This window comes from Pseudophryne corroboree, chromosome 1 (assembly GCF_028390025.1).
Source record: "Pseudophryne corroboree isolate aPseCor3 chromosome 1, aPseCor3.hap2, whole genome shotgun sequence".
NCBI lineage: Eukaryota > Metazoa > Chordata > Amphibia > Anura > Myobatrachidae > Pseudophryne > Pseudophryne corroboree.
In genome coordinates, this window is record NC_086444.1 from 384,079,898 (window position 1) to 384,099,788 (window position 19,891).

General features: G+C 46.8%; 1 protein-coding gene across 4 annotated transcripts in view; it reads left to right on the forward strand.

Moving 5' to 3' along the window:
• The window catches only part of CHEK2 (checkpoint kinase 2), a 120,240-nt gene that overhangs the window by 52,417 nt on the left and 47,932 nt on the right, over positions 1-19,891 (forward strand). For 3 of the 4 annotated variants that reach the window (XM_063913169.1, XM_063913167.1, XM_063913168.1), the window contains exons 7-8: positions 8,541-8,597; positions 19,517-19,581. In XM_063913169.1, coding sequence (XP_063769239.1) covers positions 8,541-8,597; positions 19,517-19,581 — 122 coding nt within the window. The remainder of the gene's footprint in view (positions 1-8,540; positions 8,598-19,516; positions 19,582-19,891) is intronic. The other variant, XM_063913170.1, reaches the window with a different exon arrangement.

A 19,891-nucleotide genomic window follows, 5' to 3' on the forward strand; every position in this document is an offset into this window, starting at 1 on the left:
TCTGCAGCCTTTTTAAGGTCGCAGAAGCAGATATCGTCCTCTGTTTTCTACCACATCCACCGTATGTCGCTGGGTCTCTCTTGCTGGAGCCCACACCGGTGGGAACTTGTCTAATACTCTTTGGTTAGTCCTGGAATGGACTAGGACCAGTGAGTTAAGAATAGAGTCCAAAGGGGGACATACTGGGGTTTCCAGATGATTCCCCTTGCTGATTTTTAAAACAGATCTTATCAATTCTCCTCTGGCCGGGGAGGTAGTGTGCGACGCCATACAAGGGTTGGGTCAGTATCAGGACATTGTCCTGCTGTCCCTGTCACACACAAAAAAAGCTGTTATTCAAGCTTTTTCGTGCTTATGAGCCCGGACACCTTGGTCAGAACAATCCCAAAATGAAAGAGGATTTAAATGCGGTATCATCCGTATTAAGCTTATCTGGGTTTGCTATTCGGGATTGTCATTGTCTTTCACAGGCGTGATGGCAGTATGATGGGTTTCTTTCAATAGTAGCAGCCATTTTTAGTCTGTACTGGGACGCTCTCCAGACTACGGTGAGGTCAAGAAACAAGTGGTACAAATCATTGTTTCTCTCTGACAGTTCTTCAACACAGAGAATCGCTGTTGATACCAATGACACAGAGGTCGGAGTTGGGAATAAGTTAGATACTGAACTATTAAGAGTTTGTTTTTCCGGTGGAAAGAGATCTGAGGATCCAGAGTTGGATCGGATTTACAACCGTGTAAACCCATCAATACGTTCCATTGATGCAGAAGATGGTTGAGGCCTACGAGGCCATTCGGTGAGCAGGTCAAATACCAGAGTGGTTTTTTGCGGGACCAGTTGGACATGTGGTCCGGGTCTCACCTGCACATGCACCGGGAAATAGTCTTATTTTCCAGGACTAGGATATCTCTCCTGTGGTGGCTTCACAGTTCTCACCTCCTAGAGGGACGAAGGTTCGGGATCCAGGATTAGATCCTGGTGTCCATGGATACACGTCTCCGAGGCTGGGGAGCAGTCTTTCCAGGGGAAAAGGTCAAGCAGGGAAGCTTGTCTGCAATAAACGTTCTTGAATTAAGAGCTATTTACAATGGGACTTCTTCGCGATCTGCCCTTCTTAATTTTGCCGGACGACTTAACAGCAGTGGAGTAAGTAAGCCTTTAGGGCGGAACGAGGAGAAAAGCGGAAATGGCAGAAGCCGCAAAAGTTTCCACTGAGCGGAAAGGCATGTAAACGCTCTATTAGAGGTCTTCGTTCCGGGTGTAGACAATGGAGAAATAGACTTCCTCTAGAGCAGGCTTTTTCAACCAGTGTGCCGTGGCACACTAGTGTGCCGCGACCAGTTGCAAGGTGTGCCGCGGAGTCAGAGCAGCTTCCCTCACCTTCAGAGTGAACTGTTGGCCCGGGTTCTTGTTAGAGGATCATTCATGCTCCGGCTGTGACCTGTGCCTTGATGACGCGGCAGTGTGATATCATAGGTCACGGCCACCGCGTCTCACCACCCAGCCAGCCCACCCGCCTGCATACACATCTTCCAGTTCCCGCCTGCATCCACAGCTTTCTTTGCCTACCCACATCCACACCTGGCCGACCGCCACTGAGGGACAGGGAGGACAGCTGACCGGTAGGGGCTAATATTTGTTATGTTATTTCTCCTGTGGGCAGCAATAGGATTTATGGACTTATGGGGGGGAACAATGTGAATAATTCATGTGGGGAGCAATAGGATTTATGTGGGGAGAAATGTGATTGATTTGTGTGTGAGCAACATGATTTATGTGGGGAGCAATGTGATTGTTTTTTCTGTGTAGGCCGATGTATGTGTGGGTTTTTTATTACTGTGAGGGCCAATGTGTGTTTTTTAGTTTTTTTCCTGTGGGGAACGGATGGTGTTTAAAATATTGGTCGGTGTGCCGCGAGTGAAAAAAGGTTGAAAATCACTGCTCTAGAGACACGATCTTCATCCGGGAGAGTGGGGTCTTCATCAAGAAGTTTTCACAGAAGTGGCAAGTCTTTGGGGAATTCCTCAATTAGACTTGATGGCGTCTCGCCTCAACAAGAAACTTCAGGAATATTGTTCCAGGTCAAGGAACTCTCAAGCAATAGCAATGGATGCCCTTGTGACACCATGGGTGTTTCTGTCGGTCTATGTGTTCCCTCCATTTTCACTCTTTCCAAAGGTGATAAACATGAGAAGAACAAAGGTTCAGGCGATCCTCATTGTATCGGTCTAGCCAAGGAGGGCTTGGTATCCAGTTCTTCAAGACTTACTCATAGAAGATGAGGAAATGATGGTCACCAGCGCTAAGTTGTGTAAATTAAATATACTGCAATTAAAACAGATAAAGGACGGTAGGTTATGTTGAAAAAATATACAATAAATGTATTAAGAATAATATCTTAAAAACACAGATGCCTATAGCAACAGGAATTGGTCATAAAAACGGCACATCCATATAACTCCTCAATAGAGGTTCGTTCATACCCTGGCTAGGACTCCCTCTGGAATTGTGTCCATAGAATTGGTTGGAGATTTGATGAAATGCAGTGGAGTACAAGGTGTCCCTTTTAAGCAAACAGATGCAAGCATTTCAGGCAGGTAGGGAACAACTCCAATTTCTCCCCAAATGGTGATATCCAAGGGAAAAGCTTGTCCAATTGGTGCCGTATGGGTTTAGAAAGTGCAAGTGTCCAACAGGAGTTAAAGGATTTCTTGAGGATGTGTCCGGCAGTCTCTAACTCAACGCGTTTCGCTGGTGTTGACACCCAGCTTCCTCAGGAGTGAATGGTAGAGAGCTGACTCTGGGCTCCTTATATACCCTAAATAATTAGTAAAATTCTAGGCACCTGGATTACAATAAATCAACAAACCTAACCGTCCAAATAAAAATATAAAAGTGTAAAAATAATACATAATACATGTTAGTATTGGTCTCACATGTCTAGATACTGTTTTACATTAAAAAACAAGTGTTAGAAAGTATTTAAAACATACTTTTTATTTTCAGTATAATTATCTCATCCAGTCCGGTCATGTGATCACAGACCCCGTCACATGATGTATTTTATGCAGGGTGATTAGTTCCCACAGGTCAGGTGATGAACCTGACCCGACTGGGCTTCATAGATGTCTGTGCGCATGCGCCGGGCGCGCGCACGCCCGTGCCCCTAGCGATGCTCCGACGGCCCCCACCATGCTGTGCGGCGAGTGACGTCGGAGCACGTGACTAGTCATATTACATTGACTCATTCCTTCAGCCACGTGTTTCCACATTGAGGTCACATCTTACAGACACAACAGATTTTCTTAATAAAATTCAAAACATTTCATGGAAATCCAGTTATGCATTTTTGACATTAGATGTCCAAGCGCTGTATACTCACATCCCCCATTCTAAAGGATTAGATTCTATACGTGAACGTTTATCCATGGATGGAGACCTCAGTGTGGAACATAGTGAATTTATACTGGATTGCATTTCATTCATTCTTCACCACAATTATTTTCTTTTTCTGGATGTTTATTATTTACAGGTAATGGGAACGGCCATGGGGACCGGGTTCGCGCCCAGTTATGCCAACCTATACATGGGCAATTTTGAGGACCACCATGTGTGGGGCGGCACCTGGGACGCGAACCTGGTCTTCTATGGCCGTTATATAGATGATCTTTTTATTATTTGGGACGGGGACAGTTCTTCAGCATCTTCTTTTGTATCCACTCTCAACTCCAACTTTCACAATTTAACCTTCACTTCCACCTTCAGTCAGGAAAGTGTTGACTTCTTGGATGTGACCCTTAGAATAGTGGACGGTAAGATAACTACTTCCAACTTTATTAAATCAGTGAACACCAATTCCTATTTACATTATAGAAGCGCCCATTATGCTCCCTGGAAACGTAATATCCCCAAGGGACAACTAATGAGGCTGAGACGTAATTGTACAGAAATTGAAACCTTCTATATACAAGCTAATACCATGATTGAATCCTTTAGAGCAAGGGAATATCCCGAAACCATCTTAGCACAAGCTCTAAAAGAAGTTTCCAGTATGGACAGAAATGATTTGTTGATTAAGCGAAATGGTAAAAAATCTCGCCAGAACCTTCTAGAGGAGACAGAAGATAGACAATGCGCTTTTATCAGCAAATACAATAGACGTTCGAGACAAATCAAAGCTATTATTACTCATAATTATAAAGTTCTTAGACAGGATAATATACTTGGAAAAGTATTACCAAGTAATGCACAAGTAATTTATAAGAAAAATAAAACACTAAAAGCCATCTTAGCACCGAGCTACCTAAGAACGAGGAAAATTAATACTACAACACCAAATCAAAGCTGGTTAATACAGAGACCACCTGGCTTTTACAGATGTGGTAAAACTCGATGCACCATGTGCTCCCATATGCCAAGAAAAACAACATCTGTCCACCTACCATCAACTAGTGAAGAATTTACATTACAATCTTTTATGAATTGTGATTCAAAATTTGTAATTTATCTTCTCAGATGTGGGTGTAACCTATGTTATGTAGGAAGGACCACTAGATCTCTTCACACCAGGTTTATGGAACACTGCCGCAATATTATGAAGACTTGTATTACACACAGTGTCTCTCGACACTTTAATGAAATACATTCCAATGATCCCAGTAGCCTGTCCATCGTGTGTTTAGAATATATTGCACCTACAGATAGAGGCGGCGACCGCTTTAGAAAATTATGTAGTAGGGAGGTTTATTGGATGTTGAAGTGTAATTCCTTACACCCCGATGGACTTAATGAGACAATAGAACTGAATTCTGTAATATAGATAGAATGAAGTCTGTCACTCCTCTCATTTGTTGTTCCTCTTTCTTTCTTTCTTTCTGATGTCATTATTGTGAATACCAACAGTGATTTCTATACCACCATTCCTCTGCTTGTTATTTTCTCATGGTCATGCCACAAATAAGAAATTGTCTATTAAGAAAATCTATGTATGTGACTCCCAATGATGTGAAGACAGTTGCCACTTTTTTAAAACAATATGTATTTCTGAAACTACAATGATGAACTTCTACAAGTAACCAGTGTACAAACATCTATGTACCTTCGATTTATTGGTAGTTGCTAATATATTGTGATTTTGTGTTAATATTATCCAGTAAAAAGACCAGGGATATATATCTAAAGATGGGTGAGTTACCGAGCATTTATGCCTGGAACGCTATTGTGATCAGGCTGGCTTTGTGCGCATGCGCGGACCATGTTTATGGTCCGTGCTCTCTGCGCCCTTACGGCCCGTTGCCATGGTGCAGCGTCCTGACTCCGGTCACATGACTAGTCACGTGCTCCGACGTCACTCGCCGCACAGCATGGTGGGGGCCGTCGGAGCATCGCTAGGGGCACGGGCGTGCGCGCGCCCGGCGCATGCGCACAGACAACTATGAAGCCCATTCGGGTCAGGTTCATCACCTGACCTGTGGGAACTAATCACCCTGCATAAAATACATCATGTGACGGGGTCTGTGATCACATGACCGGACTGGATGAGATAATTATACTGAAAATAAAAAGTATGTTTTAAATACTTTCTAACACTCGTTTTTTAATGTAAAACAGTATCTAGACATGTGAGACCAATACTAACATGTATTATGTATTATTTTTACACTTTTATATTTTTATTTGGACGGTTAGGTTTGTTGATTTATTGTAATCCAGGTGCCTAGAATTTTACTAATTATTTAGGGTATATAAGGAGCCCAGAGTCAGCTCTCTACCATTCACTCCTGAGGAAGCTGGGTGTCAACACCAGCGAAACGCGTTGAGTTAGAGACTGCCGGACACATCCTCAAGAAATCCTTTAACTCCTGTTGGACACTTGCACTTTCTAAACCCATACGGCACCAATTGGACAAGCTTTTCCCTTGGATATCACCATTTGGGGAGAAATTGGAGTTGTTCCCTACCTGCCTGAAACGCTTGCATCTGTTTGCTTAAAAGGAACACCTTGTACTCCACTGCATTTCATCAAATCTCCAACCAATTCTATGGACACAATTCCAGAGGGAGTCCTAGCCAGGGTATGAACGAACCTCTATTGAGGAGTTATATGGATGTGCCGTTTTTATGACCAATTCCTGTTGCTATAGGCATCTGTGTTTTTAAGATATTATTCTTAATACATTTATTGTATATTTTTTCAACATAACCTACCGTCCTTTATCTGTTTTAATTGCAGTATATTTAATTTACACAACTTAGCGCTGGTGACCATCATTTCCTCATTTTTTCTATATCACTTTGGGGAGTTACCACCCCCTACACCAGCAGCTTTTTTGACAGCGCACTGTTTCTATTTTCTTTTACTCATAGAAGATCCCTGGCCTCTTCTTTTACGAGAGGGCCTGTTACGGCAAGGACAGGGCAAGTATCAAGACTTAACGCGCCGGCGTTTGTTGGCATGGCGGTTGAACGCCATATCCTAGCCCGATAGGGTATTTACGGTGAAGTCATTCCCACGTTGCTTCAGGCTAGGAACGGAGTAGCGGCGAAGCTTTACAACCGTATTTGGAGGAAGTATGTGTCTTGGAGGGAATCCAAGAAGGCTCCTACGGAAGAATTTCAGCTGGGTCATTTTCTCCATTTTTTGCAAGCAGGTGTGGATGCAGGCCTAAAGTTAGGCTCCATTAAAGTGCAGATTTGGGCCTTATCAATTTTCTTTCAAAAAGAATTGGCCACCCTTCTAGAAGTTCAGACTTTCGTGAAAGGAGTACTGCACATCCAACCTCCGTTTATGCCTCCAGTGACACCATGGGACCTTAATGTGTTGTTGCAGTTTCTTATGTCACACTGGTTGGAACCTTTACGAAAGGTTGAGTTAAAATTTCTCACTTGAGAAGTGGTCATGCTATTGGCCTTGGCATCCACAAGGCGGGTGTTGGAATTAGCGGCTTTGTCTCACAAGAGGCCCTATTTGATCTTCCATGTGGATAGAGTGGATTTGAGAACTCTGCAACAATTTCTGCCAAAAGTGGTTTCTGCATTTCACATGAACCAATCTATTGTGGTGTCTGTGGCTACTGAAGCCTTGGCTGATTCGAAGTCTCTTGAGGTGGTCAGAGCTTTGAATATTGATGTCGCCAGAACGGCTCAGATTGGGGAAACAGAGGCTGTTTACCCGGTATGCTCCCAGCAAAAATTGGGGTTCCTGCTTTCTAAGCAGACGGTTGCATGCTGGATCTGTGATACGATTCGGAATGCTCATTCTACGGCTCGATTGCCGTTACCGAAGTCAGTGAAGGCCCATTCTACCAGGAAGGTAGGCTCTTTTTGGGCTGATGCCCAAGGAGGCTCGGCGGTTCAACTTTGCCGAGCAGTTACTTGGTCGGGTTCAAACAATTTTGCTAAGTTTTACAAGTTTGATACCCTGGCTGATGAGGACCTCATGTTTGCTCAATTGGTGCTGCAGAGTCATATGTGCACTCCCGCCCAGTCTGGAGCTTTGGTATAGACCCCATGGTCCTTTTGGAGTCCCCAGCATCCTCTAGGACGTATGAGAAAATAAGATTTTAATACTTACCGGTAAATCCTTTTCTCTTAGTCCGTAGAGGATGCTGGGCGCCCGTCCCAGTGCGTACTGTATTGATTGTGATTACACTCATGTGGTGTTTATTTTTAGTCAAGTCTGTTGCTGCTGTTATTCATGCCGTGGCATGCGGTATGTGATTGTTGGTCGTGTTTACACACAGGTTGTGTTACATTTTATGTCAGCTTATTGCTGTATGTTTTTCATGCCGTCAGCTGGTGTTCTATTGAATGCCACGTTCTGCGGTATGTTCGAGGTGTGAGCTGGTATGACACTCACCGTATTTAAACAATAAATTCTTTCCTCGAAAATGTCCGTCTCCCTGGGCACAGTTCTCTAACTAGAGTCTGGAAGAGGGGCATAGAGGGAGGAGCCAGTTCACACCCATTCACAGTCTTATAGTGTGCCCATGTCTCCTGCGAATCCCGTCTATACCCCATGGTCCTTTTGGAGTCCCCAGCATCCTCTACGGACTAAGAGAAAAGGATTTACCGGTAGGTATTATAATCCTATTTAAACCCCAAATGTTTTTAGAAAATGTGTGTGTACAGCGCTGTTGTACAGCTCTATAGGCATTGAGGATACTTCTCTGCCCGGGTCAGAAAAGACTGCTGTCTCTGATGTATCCTTAGTATAAGGGCTTTCTTATCTTATTGTATCTTTCAGGGCTGTGAAAGTTTGACTGTAAACAATTGTAGCATTGGAAGGTTGTTGCTGCGGCTTATTGGACAAGTCACAACATTAGATATTCACAAAGTCCTGTGCAGCGCTTACATTCAGTCTTTTTCAGGTTATTATTTTCTCATAAGTATACATTTTTTTCTGGTGCTCTCATTTTAATTAACCTAATAAAGTGTGATAAGCTCAGATGCTCAAGTTTCACATAGATTCCAATCTTCACAATTATTTCACATTATCAATTGGTAAACCAGAATGCACAGTCACATCTCTCCTTCTCAGCAGGATCAACCCATATCTGTTGACACAGAAATCGAGATTCTGAAAAAATTGAACCATGTAAGTAACGGGTATATTAGTAATGATCCATTTCAGAATGTTAATTGAATGCCAATTTACTTCTGTGCTAATTATTAGAATAGGTAAATAAAAGGTATATTAGGATACTATGTTGTGTATCCATGTTTTAGTCATTTCACATGGTATATAACATTTGATCAAAGAGCAGAAATTCCCACACAATTGTAGCATAATATTTTAAAACCATTTCTCTTACGTCCTAAAGGATGCTGGGGTCCATATTAGTACCATGGGGTATAGACGGGTCCACCAGGAGCCATTGGCACTTTAAGAGTTTAATAGTGTGGGCTGGCTCCTCCCTCTATGCCCCTCCTACCAGACTCAGTTTAGAAAATGTGCCCGGAGGAGCCGGTCACAGCTAGGGGAGCTCTACAGAGCTTCTTTAGTAAAGTTTATTTTAGGGTTTATTATTTTACAGGGAGGCTGCTGGCATCAGCCTCCCTGCATCATGGGACTAAGTGGGGGAGTAGTGTCCGCCCTCTGGGGTCTGAGCCTCCGCTGACAGGACACTGAGCTCCTGGGGGGATCGAATGTTCCCCGCCACAGGGGATCGCTCACCCCAGCAGCATGCTGCCACCCCCTTACAGAGCCAGAAGATCAGTGGCGAGTGAGTCACCGGCCCCCCTAGCAAGCGGGGAGCCGGTGTGAAGATGGCGGCAACAGGGTATGGAGCGCAGCCTCTCTTAAGGGGGTTATTTCTCAGATTTCTGAGAGGGTTGCGCAGACTGAGAATGCAACTCAGGTTTTACAGTCCTCTATGGCAATATGGTCCAGTTCTGTTCCCTCAGGCCCCCCTGCGGTACACTCTCAAAAACGTGCTCTTGCCAAAATTATGCAGGATGACACGGATACTGATTCTGACATGGCAGACGGTGATGGGGAGGTGTTGAGGGGGGCGGCATCACTTGCTAAGGGGGTGCAAATAATGATTGAGGCCATGAGAGATGTGTTAAATATTGGTGAGACAACTCCTGAGCAGGTTGCTTACTTCACAGATAATAAGAAAGCCTCGCTAACCTTACCTGCATCTAAAGAATTAAATACTAAATTTGAAAAATCCTGGGAAAACCCGGAGAAAAAATTCCAGATCCCGAAGCGGGTTCTGGTTGCTTTTCCCTTTCCTGAGGAAGATAGAAAAAGTGGGAGATCCCGCCTATAGTTGACGCATCTGTTTCCAGGCTGTCAAGGTGATCTTACGGGATCTACCGCGTTGAAAGAACCGGCAGATCGCAAGTTTGACACTACGCTCAAGGTCCATTTACACGGCTTCAGGGGCGATACTGCGGCCTACTATTGCCTGTGCATGGATTTCTAAAGCTATTGCAAAGTGGTCAGGCACACTATTGGAAGACTTGGCTACAATGGATAAAGGTGATGTTGTATTGTTTTTACGTAACATACAGGATTCTGCAGGATTTATGGTGGAATCCATGAAGGACCTGGGTTCTATGACTGCGGGGATCTCCTCCATGTCCGTCTCGGCTCGCAGGGGTCTCTGGCTGCGCCAGTGGTCTGCGAACGTGGAATCCAGGAGAAGTGTGGAGAACCTACCCTACACAGTTCAGGCTCTTTTTGGGGAGGCGCTGGATGCGTGTATTTCTACGGCAACCGCGGGTAAGTCTGCTTTTCTTCCCTTAGCTGCATCAGCTACGAAGAAACCTTTTTTCCCAATACGTCACAGTCCTTTCGGCCCGTTAGTACTAGAAAGAACAAGCCCTCTAACACCTTCTTTAGAGGAGGTCATGCTAAATCCAAAAAACCTGCACCTTCAGGTTCCCAGGTCCAGAAGTCTGCTTCTGGGGCCTCAAAACCCTCAGCATGACGGTGGACCGTACAGCCTGGAGGTTGGTCAGGTGGGAGCAAGACTCTGGCATTTCAGCCACGTCTGGGTGTCGTCCGGCCTGGATCACTGGGTGCAGGATATTGTGTCCTAAGGGTACAGGCTGGAGTTTCAAACTCTTCCACCTCACCGATTCTTCAAATCAGGCTTGCTAGCATTGCCGGCAGACACAGCTATCCTACGGGAAGCTATCCACAAATTGGAAATGTCAGCAGTCATTGTTCCAGTTCCACCTCATCAGCGAAACAAGGGTTACTATTCGAACCTTTTTGTGGTACCGAAGGCGGATGGTTCGGTCAGGCCAATTTTGAACTTGAAATCGTTAAACCCTTATCTAAGGGAGTTCAAATTCAAAATGGAGTCTCTGAGGGCGGTGATCTCAGGTCTGAAGGAGGGGGAGTTTCTGGTGTCCCTGGACATCAAGGATGCGTACCTCCACATTCCCATTTGGTCGCCGCATCAGGCTTATCTCAGGTTTGCACTGTTAGAAGATCACTAGGGTCTTCACCAAAGTGATGGCAGAGATGATGGTTCTCCTCCACAAGCGGGGGGTGAACATAATTCCATATATGGACGATCTGCTGCTGATGATGAATGAAGTTGTTAAGGTACAATGCTCTCGCAACGCATCTGCTCAGGGAGCACGGTTGGATCCTGTACCTTCCAAAGTCCCATCTGGAGCCGACAAGGAGGCTGTCTTTCCTAAGGATGATCCTCGACATTGAGGTGCAGAGGGTGTTTCTCCCGGTGGAGAAAGCATTGGTGATGCAGTCATTGGTCCGAGATGTCTTGAAGTCTGCCCGGGTATCGGTTCATCAGTGCATCCGCCTTCTGGGGAAGATGGTTGCCTCCTACGAGGCTCTGCAGTACGGAAGGTTTCATGCTCGGCCCTTTCAGCTGGATCTCCTGGACCAGTGGTCGGGATCTCACCTACACATGCACCACAGGATACATCTGTCACCGAAAGCAAGGATTCCACTCCTCTAATAGCTGCACCTGCCGCACCTTCTGGAGGGCCGCAGGTTCGGGGTTCAGAACTGGATCTTTCTAACCACGGATGCAAGTCTCAGAGGTTGGGGAGCAGTTACTCATGGGGAAACCTTCCAAGGAAGGTGGTCAAGTCAGGAATCCCTTCTTCTGATAAACATCCTGGAGCTAAGAGCCGTGTACAACGTTCTTCTTCAAGCAGCACACCCTCTGCAGGATCAGGCTGTTCAGGTGCAGTCGGACAACGTGACCACAGTGGCCTCCATAAACTGTCAAGGCGGAACGAAGAGCAGAGCTACAATGTCAGAAGTGACAAGAATCCTCCTCTGGGCAGAAAGGCACGCCGTGGCGATGTCAGCAATCTTCATCCCGGGAGTGGACAACTAGGAAGCGGACTTCCTCAGCAGGCACGATCTCCATCCAGGAGAGTGGGGTCTCCACCCGGAGGTGTTCGAGGAGGTAACCAGTCGATGGGGTGTACCTCACATAGACATGATGGCCTCCCGCCTCAACAGGAAGCTTCAGAGGTAGTGTTCCAGAGGTCAGTGTTCCAGGTCAGGAGACCCACAGGCAGTGTCGGTGGACGCACTGGTGACACCGTGGGTGTTCAAGTCAGTGTATGTATTCCCTCCACTTCCTCTCATTCCAAGGATCCTAAAGCTTGTAAAAAGAAGAAGGGTTCAGGCGACCCTCATTGCTCAGGACTGACCAAGGAGGGCTTGGTACGCAAATCTGCTGGCTCTACTATTGGAAGATCCAAGGCCTCTGCCTCTTCGGGAGGATCTTCTGCAACAGGGGCCGTTCGCTTATCAAGACTTACCACGGCTACGTTTGACGGCATGGCGGTTGAGCGCCAGATCTTAGCTCGGAAGGGTATTCCGAGCGCAGTTATTCCTACCCTGATACAGGTTAGGAAGGGAGTAACGTCTAAACATTACCATCGAATTTGGAAAAAGTATGTGTCTTGGTGTGAATACAAGAAGTTTCCTGCGGTGGAGTTTCAGCTTGGATGGTTTCTCCTATTCCTGCAAGCAGGTGTGGATGTGGGCCTGAGATTGGAATCCCTAAAGGTCCAGATCTCGGCTTTATCCATTTTCTTCCAGAAACAATTGGCTGCCCTCCCTGAGGTTCAGACCTTTTTGAAAGAGGTTCTGCACATCCAGCCTCCCTTTGTGGCGCCAACGGCACCCTGGGATCTTGACGTGGTGTTGCATTTCCTGCAGCCGGATTGGTTTGAGCCTTTACAGGAGGCTGAGGTCAAGTTTCTCACGTGGAAGGCTGTCACATTGTTGGCCTTGGCTTCTGCGCGACGTGTGTCGGAATTGGGGACTTTGTCCTGTAAAAGTCCCTACTTGATCTTCCATGAAGATAGGACGGAACTCAAGACGTGTCAACAGTTCCTTCCAAGGTTGTGTCAGCTTTTCATATCAACCAACCTATTGTGGTGCCAGTGGCTACTGACTCCTCAATTGCTTCTAAGTCTTTGGATGTTGTGAGGGCTTTGAAGATCTATGTGAAGAGGACTGCTAGTCACAGAAAATTGGACTTTCTGTTTGTCCTGTATGATCCCAAGAAAATTGTGTGTCATGCTTCTAAGCAGACGATTTCTCACTGGATCAGGTTCACTATCCAGCATGCATATTCTACGGCAGGATTGCCGTGTCCAAAATCTGTTAAGGCCCACTCTACTCATAAGGTGGGTTCTTCCTGGGCGGCTGCCCGGGGTGTCTCTGCTTTGCAGAGCGGCTACTTGGTCTGGGTCGAACACGTTTGCTAAGTTTTACAAGTTCGATACTTTGGCCTCTGAGGACCTCAAGTTTGGTCAAGCAGTTCTGCAGGAGCCTGCGCACTTTGGTACATCCCTATGGTACTAAATGGACCCCAGCATCCTCTAGGATGTAAGGGATAATAGGATTTTAATTACCTACCGGTAAATCCTTTTCTCGCAGTCCGTAGAGGATGCTGGGCGCCCGCCAAACGCTTCTTTATCTTGCAGTGATTCTTTGGTTCAGTACTGCCTTGTTCCTAGGTAAGTTCAGCGTTTCTTTATTGTTTCAGTACTGTTTCAGGTGTTGCTGAGTTTTCCGGCTTGTTAGCCGGGTTTGCCTTGTTTGTGTGAGCTGGTTTGAATCTGGCCACTATCTGTGTATTTCTTTCTCTCGAAGTAAGTCGTCTCCTCGGGCACAGTTTCTAGATTGAGTCTGGTAGAAGGGGCATAGAGGGAGGAGCCAGCCCACACTATTAAACTCTTAAAGTGCCAATGGCTGCTGGTGGACCCGTCTATACCCCATGGTACTAATATGGACCCCAGCATCCTCTACGGACTACGAGAAAAGGATTTACCGGTAGGTAATTAAAATCCTATTTCTCTGACGTCCTAGTGGATGCTGGGAACTCCGTAAGGACCATGGGGAATAGCGGCTCCGCAGGAGACTGGGCACAAAAGTAAAAGCTTTAGGACTACCTGGTGTGCACTGGCTCCTCCCCCTATGACCCTCCTCCAAGCCTCAGTTAGATTTTTGTGCCCGGCCGAGAAGGGTGCATGCTAGGTAGCTCTCCAGAGCTGCTTAGAGTAAAAGTTTTAAATAGGTTTTTTATTTTCAGTGAGACCTGCTGGCAACAGGCTCACTGCATCGTGGGACTAAGGGGAGAAGAAGCGAACTCACCTGACTGCAGAGTGGATTGGGCTTCTTGGCTACTGGACATTAGCTCCAGAGGGACGATCACAGGTTCAGCCTGGATGGGTCCCGGAGCCGCGCCGCCGGCCCCCTTACAGAGCCAGAAGAGCGAAGAGGTCCGGAAAAATCGGCGGCAGAAGACGTTCCTGTCTTCAATAAGGTAGCGCACAGCACTGCAGCTGTGCGCCATTGCTCTCAGCACACTTCACACTCCGGTCACTGAGGGTGCAGGGCGCTGGGGGGGAGCGCCCTGAGACGCAATAAAACATGTTTTAAACCTTATATGGCTAAAGAAATGCATCACATATAGCTCCTGGGCTATATGGATGCATTTAACCCCTGCCAGTTTTCCTAAAAAAAGCGGGAGAAAAGGCCGCCGAAAAGGGGGCGGAGCCTATCTCCTCAGCACACAAGCGCCATTTTCCCTCACAGCTCCGCTGGAAGGACGGCTCCCTGACTCTCCCCTGCAGTCCTGCTACAGAATCAGGGTAAAACAAGAGAGGGGGGGCACTAATTGGCAGAAAATACATATACAGCAGCTATAGAAGGGAGAAACACTTATATAAGGTTATCCCTGCATATATATAGCGCTCTGGTGTGTGCTGGCAAACTCTCCCTCTGTCTCCCCAAAGGGCTCGTGGGGTCCTGTCCTCTATCAGAGCATTCCCTGTGTGTGTGCTGTGTGTCGGTACGATTGTGTCGACATGTATGAGGAGGAAAATGATGTGGAGGCGGAGCAATTGCCTGTAATAGTGATGTCACCCCCTAGGGAGTCGACACCTGACTGGATGGTCGTATGGAAGGAATTACGTGACAGTGTCAGCACTTTGCAAAAAACTGTTGACGACATGAGACAGCCGGCAAATCAGTTAGTGCCTGTCCAGGCGTCTCAAACACCGTCAGGGGCTCTAAAACGCCCGTTACCTCAGATGGTCGACCCAGATACGGATACTGACTCCAGTGTCGACGGTGACGAGACAAACGTAATGTCCAGTAGGGCCACACGTTACATGATCACGGCAATGAAGGAGGCTTTGAACATTTCTGATACTACAAGTACCACTAAAAGGGGTATTATGTGGGGTGTGAAAAAACTACCCATAGTTTTTCCTGAATCAGATGAATTAAATGAGGTGTGTGACAAAGCGTGGGTTTCCCCCGATAAAAAACTGCTGATTTCTAATAAATTATTGGCATTATACCCTTTCCCGCCAGAGGTTAGGGCGCGTTGGGAAACACCCCCTAGGGTAGATAAAGCGCTCACACGCTTATCAAAACAAGTGGCGTTGCCGTCTCCTGATACGGCCGCCCTCAAGGAACCAGCTGATAGATAGCTGGAAAATATCCTAAAAGGTATATACACACATACTGGTGTTATACTACGACCAGCAATCGCCTCAGCCTGGATGTGCAGCGCTGGAGTGGCTTGGTCGGATTCCCTGACTGAAAATATTGATACCCTGGATAGGGACAGTATATTATTGACTATAGAGCATTTAAAGGATGCATTACTATATATGCGAGATGCACAGAGGGATATTTGCACCCTGGCATCAAGAGTAAGTGCGTTGTCCATTTCTGCTAGAAGAAGTTTATGGACACGACAATGGTCAGGTGATGCGGATTCCAAACGGCATATGGAAGTTTTGCCGTATAAAGGGGAGGAGTTATTTGGGGTCGGTCTATCAGACCTGGTGGCCACGGCGACGGCTGGGAAATCCACCTTTTTACCCCAGGTCACCTCTCAGCAGAAAAATACACCGTCTTTTCAAACTCAGTCCTTTCGTCCCCATAGGGGCAGGCGGGCAAAAGGCCACTCATTTCTGCCCCGGGGCAGAGGAAGGGGAAAAAGACTGCAGCAGGCAGCCTCTTCCCAGGATCAGAAGCCCTCCCCCGCTTCTGCCAAGTCTTCAGCATGACGCTGGGGCTTTACAAGCGGACTCAGGCACGGTGGGGGCTCGTCTCAAAAATTTCAACGCGCAGTGGGCTCACTCGCAAGTGGACCCCTGGATCCTGCAGGTAGTATCACAGGGGTACAAATTGGAATTCGAGACGTCTCCACCTCGCCGGTTCCTGAAGTCTGCTCTACCAACGTCTCCCTCCGACAGGGAGGCAGTATTGGAAGCTATTCACAAGCTGTATTCCCAGCAGGTGATAATCAAGGTACCCCTCCTACAACAGGGAAAGGGGTATTATTCCACACTGTTTGTGGTACCGAAGCCGGACGGCTCGGTGAGACCGATTTTAAATCTGAAATCATTGAACACTTACATAAAAAGGTTCAAATTCAAGATGGAGTCACTCAGAGCAGTGATAGCGAACCTGGAAGAAGGGGACTATATGGTGTCTATGGACATCAAAGATGCTTATCTCCATGTCCCAATCTACCCTTCTCACCAAGGGTACCTCAGGTTTGTGGTACAGAACGGTCATTATCAGTTTCAGACGCTGCCGTTTGGATTGTCCACGGCACCACGGGTCTTTACCAAGGTAATGGCCGAAATGATGATTCTTCTTCGAAGAAAAGGCATCTTAATTATCCCTTACTTGGACGATCTCCTGATAAGGGCAAGGTCCAGGGAACAGTTAGAGGTCGGAGTAGCACTATCTCAGGTGGTGCTACGTCAGCACGGGTGGATTCTAAATATTCCAAAATTGCAGCTGATTCCAACAACACGTCTACTGTTCCTAGGGATGATTCTGGACACAGTCCAGAAAAAGGTGTTTCTCCCAGAGGAAAAGGCCAGGGAGTTATCCGAGCTAGTCAGAAACCTCCTGAAACCAGGACAAGTGTCAGTGCATCAGTGCACAAGGGTCCTGGGAAAGATGGTGGCTTCTTACGAAGCGATTCCATTCGGAAGATTCCATGCAAGAACTTTCCAGTGGGATCTGCTGGACAAATGGTCCGGATCGCATCTTCAGATGCATCAGCGGATAACCCTGTCTCCAAGGACAAGGGTGTCTCTCCTGTGGTGGTTGCAGAGTGCTCATCTTCTAGAGGGCCGCAGATTCGGCATTCAGGACTGGATTCTGGTGACCACGGATGCCAGCCTGAGAGGCTGGGGAGCAGTCACACAGGGAAAAAATTTCCAGGGCTTGTGGTCAAGCATGGAAACGTCTCTTCACATAAATATCCTGGAACTAAGGGCAATTTACAATGCCCTGAGTCAAGCAAGGCCTCTGCTTCAGGGTCAGTCGGTATTGATCCAATCGGACAACATCACGGCAGTCGCCCACGTAAACAAACAGGGCGGCACAAGAAGCAGGAGGGCAATGGCAGAAGCTGCAAGAATTCTTCGCTGGGCGGAAAATCATGTGACAGCACTGTCAGCGGTGTTCATTCCAGGGGTGGACAACTGGGAAGCAGACTTCCTCAGCAGACACGACCTCCACCCGGGGGAGTGGGGACTTCACCCGGAAGTCTTCCACGTGATTGTAAACCGTTGGGAAAAACCAAAGGTGGACATGATGGCGTCTCGTCTCAACAAGAAACTAGACAGATATTGCGCCAGGTCAAGGGACCCTCAGGCAATAGCGGTGGACGCTCTGGTAACACCGTGGGTGTACCAATCAGTGTATGTGTTCCCTCCTCTGCCTCTCATACCCAAAGTACTGAGAATCATAAGAAGGAGAGGAGTAAGAACTATACTCGTGGCTCCGGATTGGCCAAGAAGGACTTGGTACCCGGAACTTCAAGAGATGCTCACGGAGGACCCGTGGCCTCTACCTCTAAGAAAGGACCTGCTCCAGCAGGGACCTTGTCTGTTCCAAGACTTACCGCGGCTGCGTTTGACGGCATGGAGGTTGAACGCCGGATCCTGAAGGAAAAAGGCATTCCAGATGAAGTCATCCCTACCCTGGTCAAGGCCAGGAAGGATGTCACCGCAAAACATTATCATCGCATTTGGCGAAAATATGTTGCGTGGTGTGAGGCCAAGAAGGCCCCTACAGAGGAATTTCAACTAGGTCGTTTCCTGCATTTCCTGCAAACAGGACTATCTATGGGCCTAAAATTAGGGTCCATTAAGGTTCAAATTTCGGCCCTGTCGATTTTCTTCCAAAAAGAACTTGCTTCAGTGCCTGAAGTTCAGACGTTTGTCAAAGGGGTACTGCATATACAGCCTCCTTTTGTGCCTCCAGTGGCACCTTGGGATCTCAATGTAGTGTTGAGTCTCCTAAAATCACATTGGTTTGAACCACTCACCACTGTGGAATTAAAATATCTCACATGGAAAGTGGTCATGCTGTTAGCCCTGGCTTCAGCCAGACGTGTCTCAGAATTGGCGGCTTTATCATATAAAAGCCCTTACCTAATTTTTCATTCAGACAGGGCAGAACTGAGGACTCGCCCTCAATTTCTCCCTAAGGTGGTTTCAGCGTTTCACATGAACCAGCCTATTGTGGTACCTGCGGCTACTAGGGACTTGGAGGACTCCAAGTTGCTGGACGTAGTCAGGGCCCTGAAAATATATGTTTCCAGGACCGCTGGAGTCAGAAAATCTGACTCGCTGTTTATCCTGTATGCACCCAACAAGCTGGGTGCTCCTGCTTCTAAGCAGACGATTGCTCGTTGGATTTGTAGTACAATTCAGCTTGCACATTCTGTGGCAGGCCTGCCACAGCCAAAATCTGTAAAAGCCCATTCCACAAGGAAAGTGGGCTCATCTTGGGCGGCTGCCAGAGGGGTCTCGGCGTTACAACTTTGCCGAGCAGCTACTTGGTCAGGGGCAAACACGTTTGCTAAATTTTACAAATTCGATACCCTGGCTGAGGAGGACCTGGAGTTCTCTCATTCGGTGCTGCAGAGTCATCCGCACTCTCCCGCCCGTTTGGGAGCTTTGGTATAATCCCCATGGTCCTTACGGAGTTCCCAGCATCCACTAGGACGTCAGAGAAAATAAGAATTTACTTACCGATAATTCTATTTCTCATAGTCCGTAGTGGATGCTGGGCGCCCATCCCAAGTGCGGATTGTCTGCAATACTTGTACATAGTTATTGTTACAAAAATCGGGTTATTATTGTTGGGAGCCATCTTTTCAGAGGCTCCTCTGTTATCATACTGTTAACTGGGTTCAGATCACAAGTTATACGGTGTGATTGGTGTGGCTGGTATGAGTCTTACCCGGGATTCAAAATCCTTCCTTATTGTGTACGCTCGTCCGGGCACAGTATCCTAACTGAGGCTTGGAGGAGGGTCATAGGGGGAGGAGCCAGTGCACACCAGGTAGTCCTAAAGCTTTTACTTTTGTGCCCAGTCTCCTGCGGAGCCGCTATTCCCCATGGTCCTTACGGAGTTCCCAGCATCCACTACGGACTATGAGAAATAGAATTATCGGTAAGTAAATTCTTATTTTTTGTTTACACCAAATTATTTACTTTATTTTTATGCAGCCCTGCATCATTGAGATTGAAAACTTCTTTTACTCTGATGACTACTTTTACATCGTACTGGAACTGTGAGTGATTGCATTAAACATTGGTGTTCCCATGTATAAAATACATTTATGGGTCCTACAGGGCCTATTGTCTTGGATCACCATTTACTATTTGTTGGTTGATCCCATTTACTTTATCTCTGTATCTGTGTATCAGGATGATTGACCCACTTCCTTCTCCCAAATGATTTGCATTTTCCACTGTATATTCCATTGCCTTTGATAACAAGCCGTTCTTTCCCCAGAAACTTACATGTGTGCAGGGGAGGAACCGCATGTGTTATTGTGATTTCCTACAGTGTTTGTGGCTGTATTGTATCTACTATAGAGA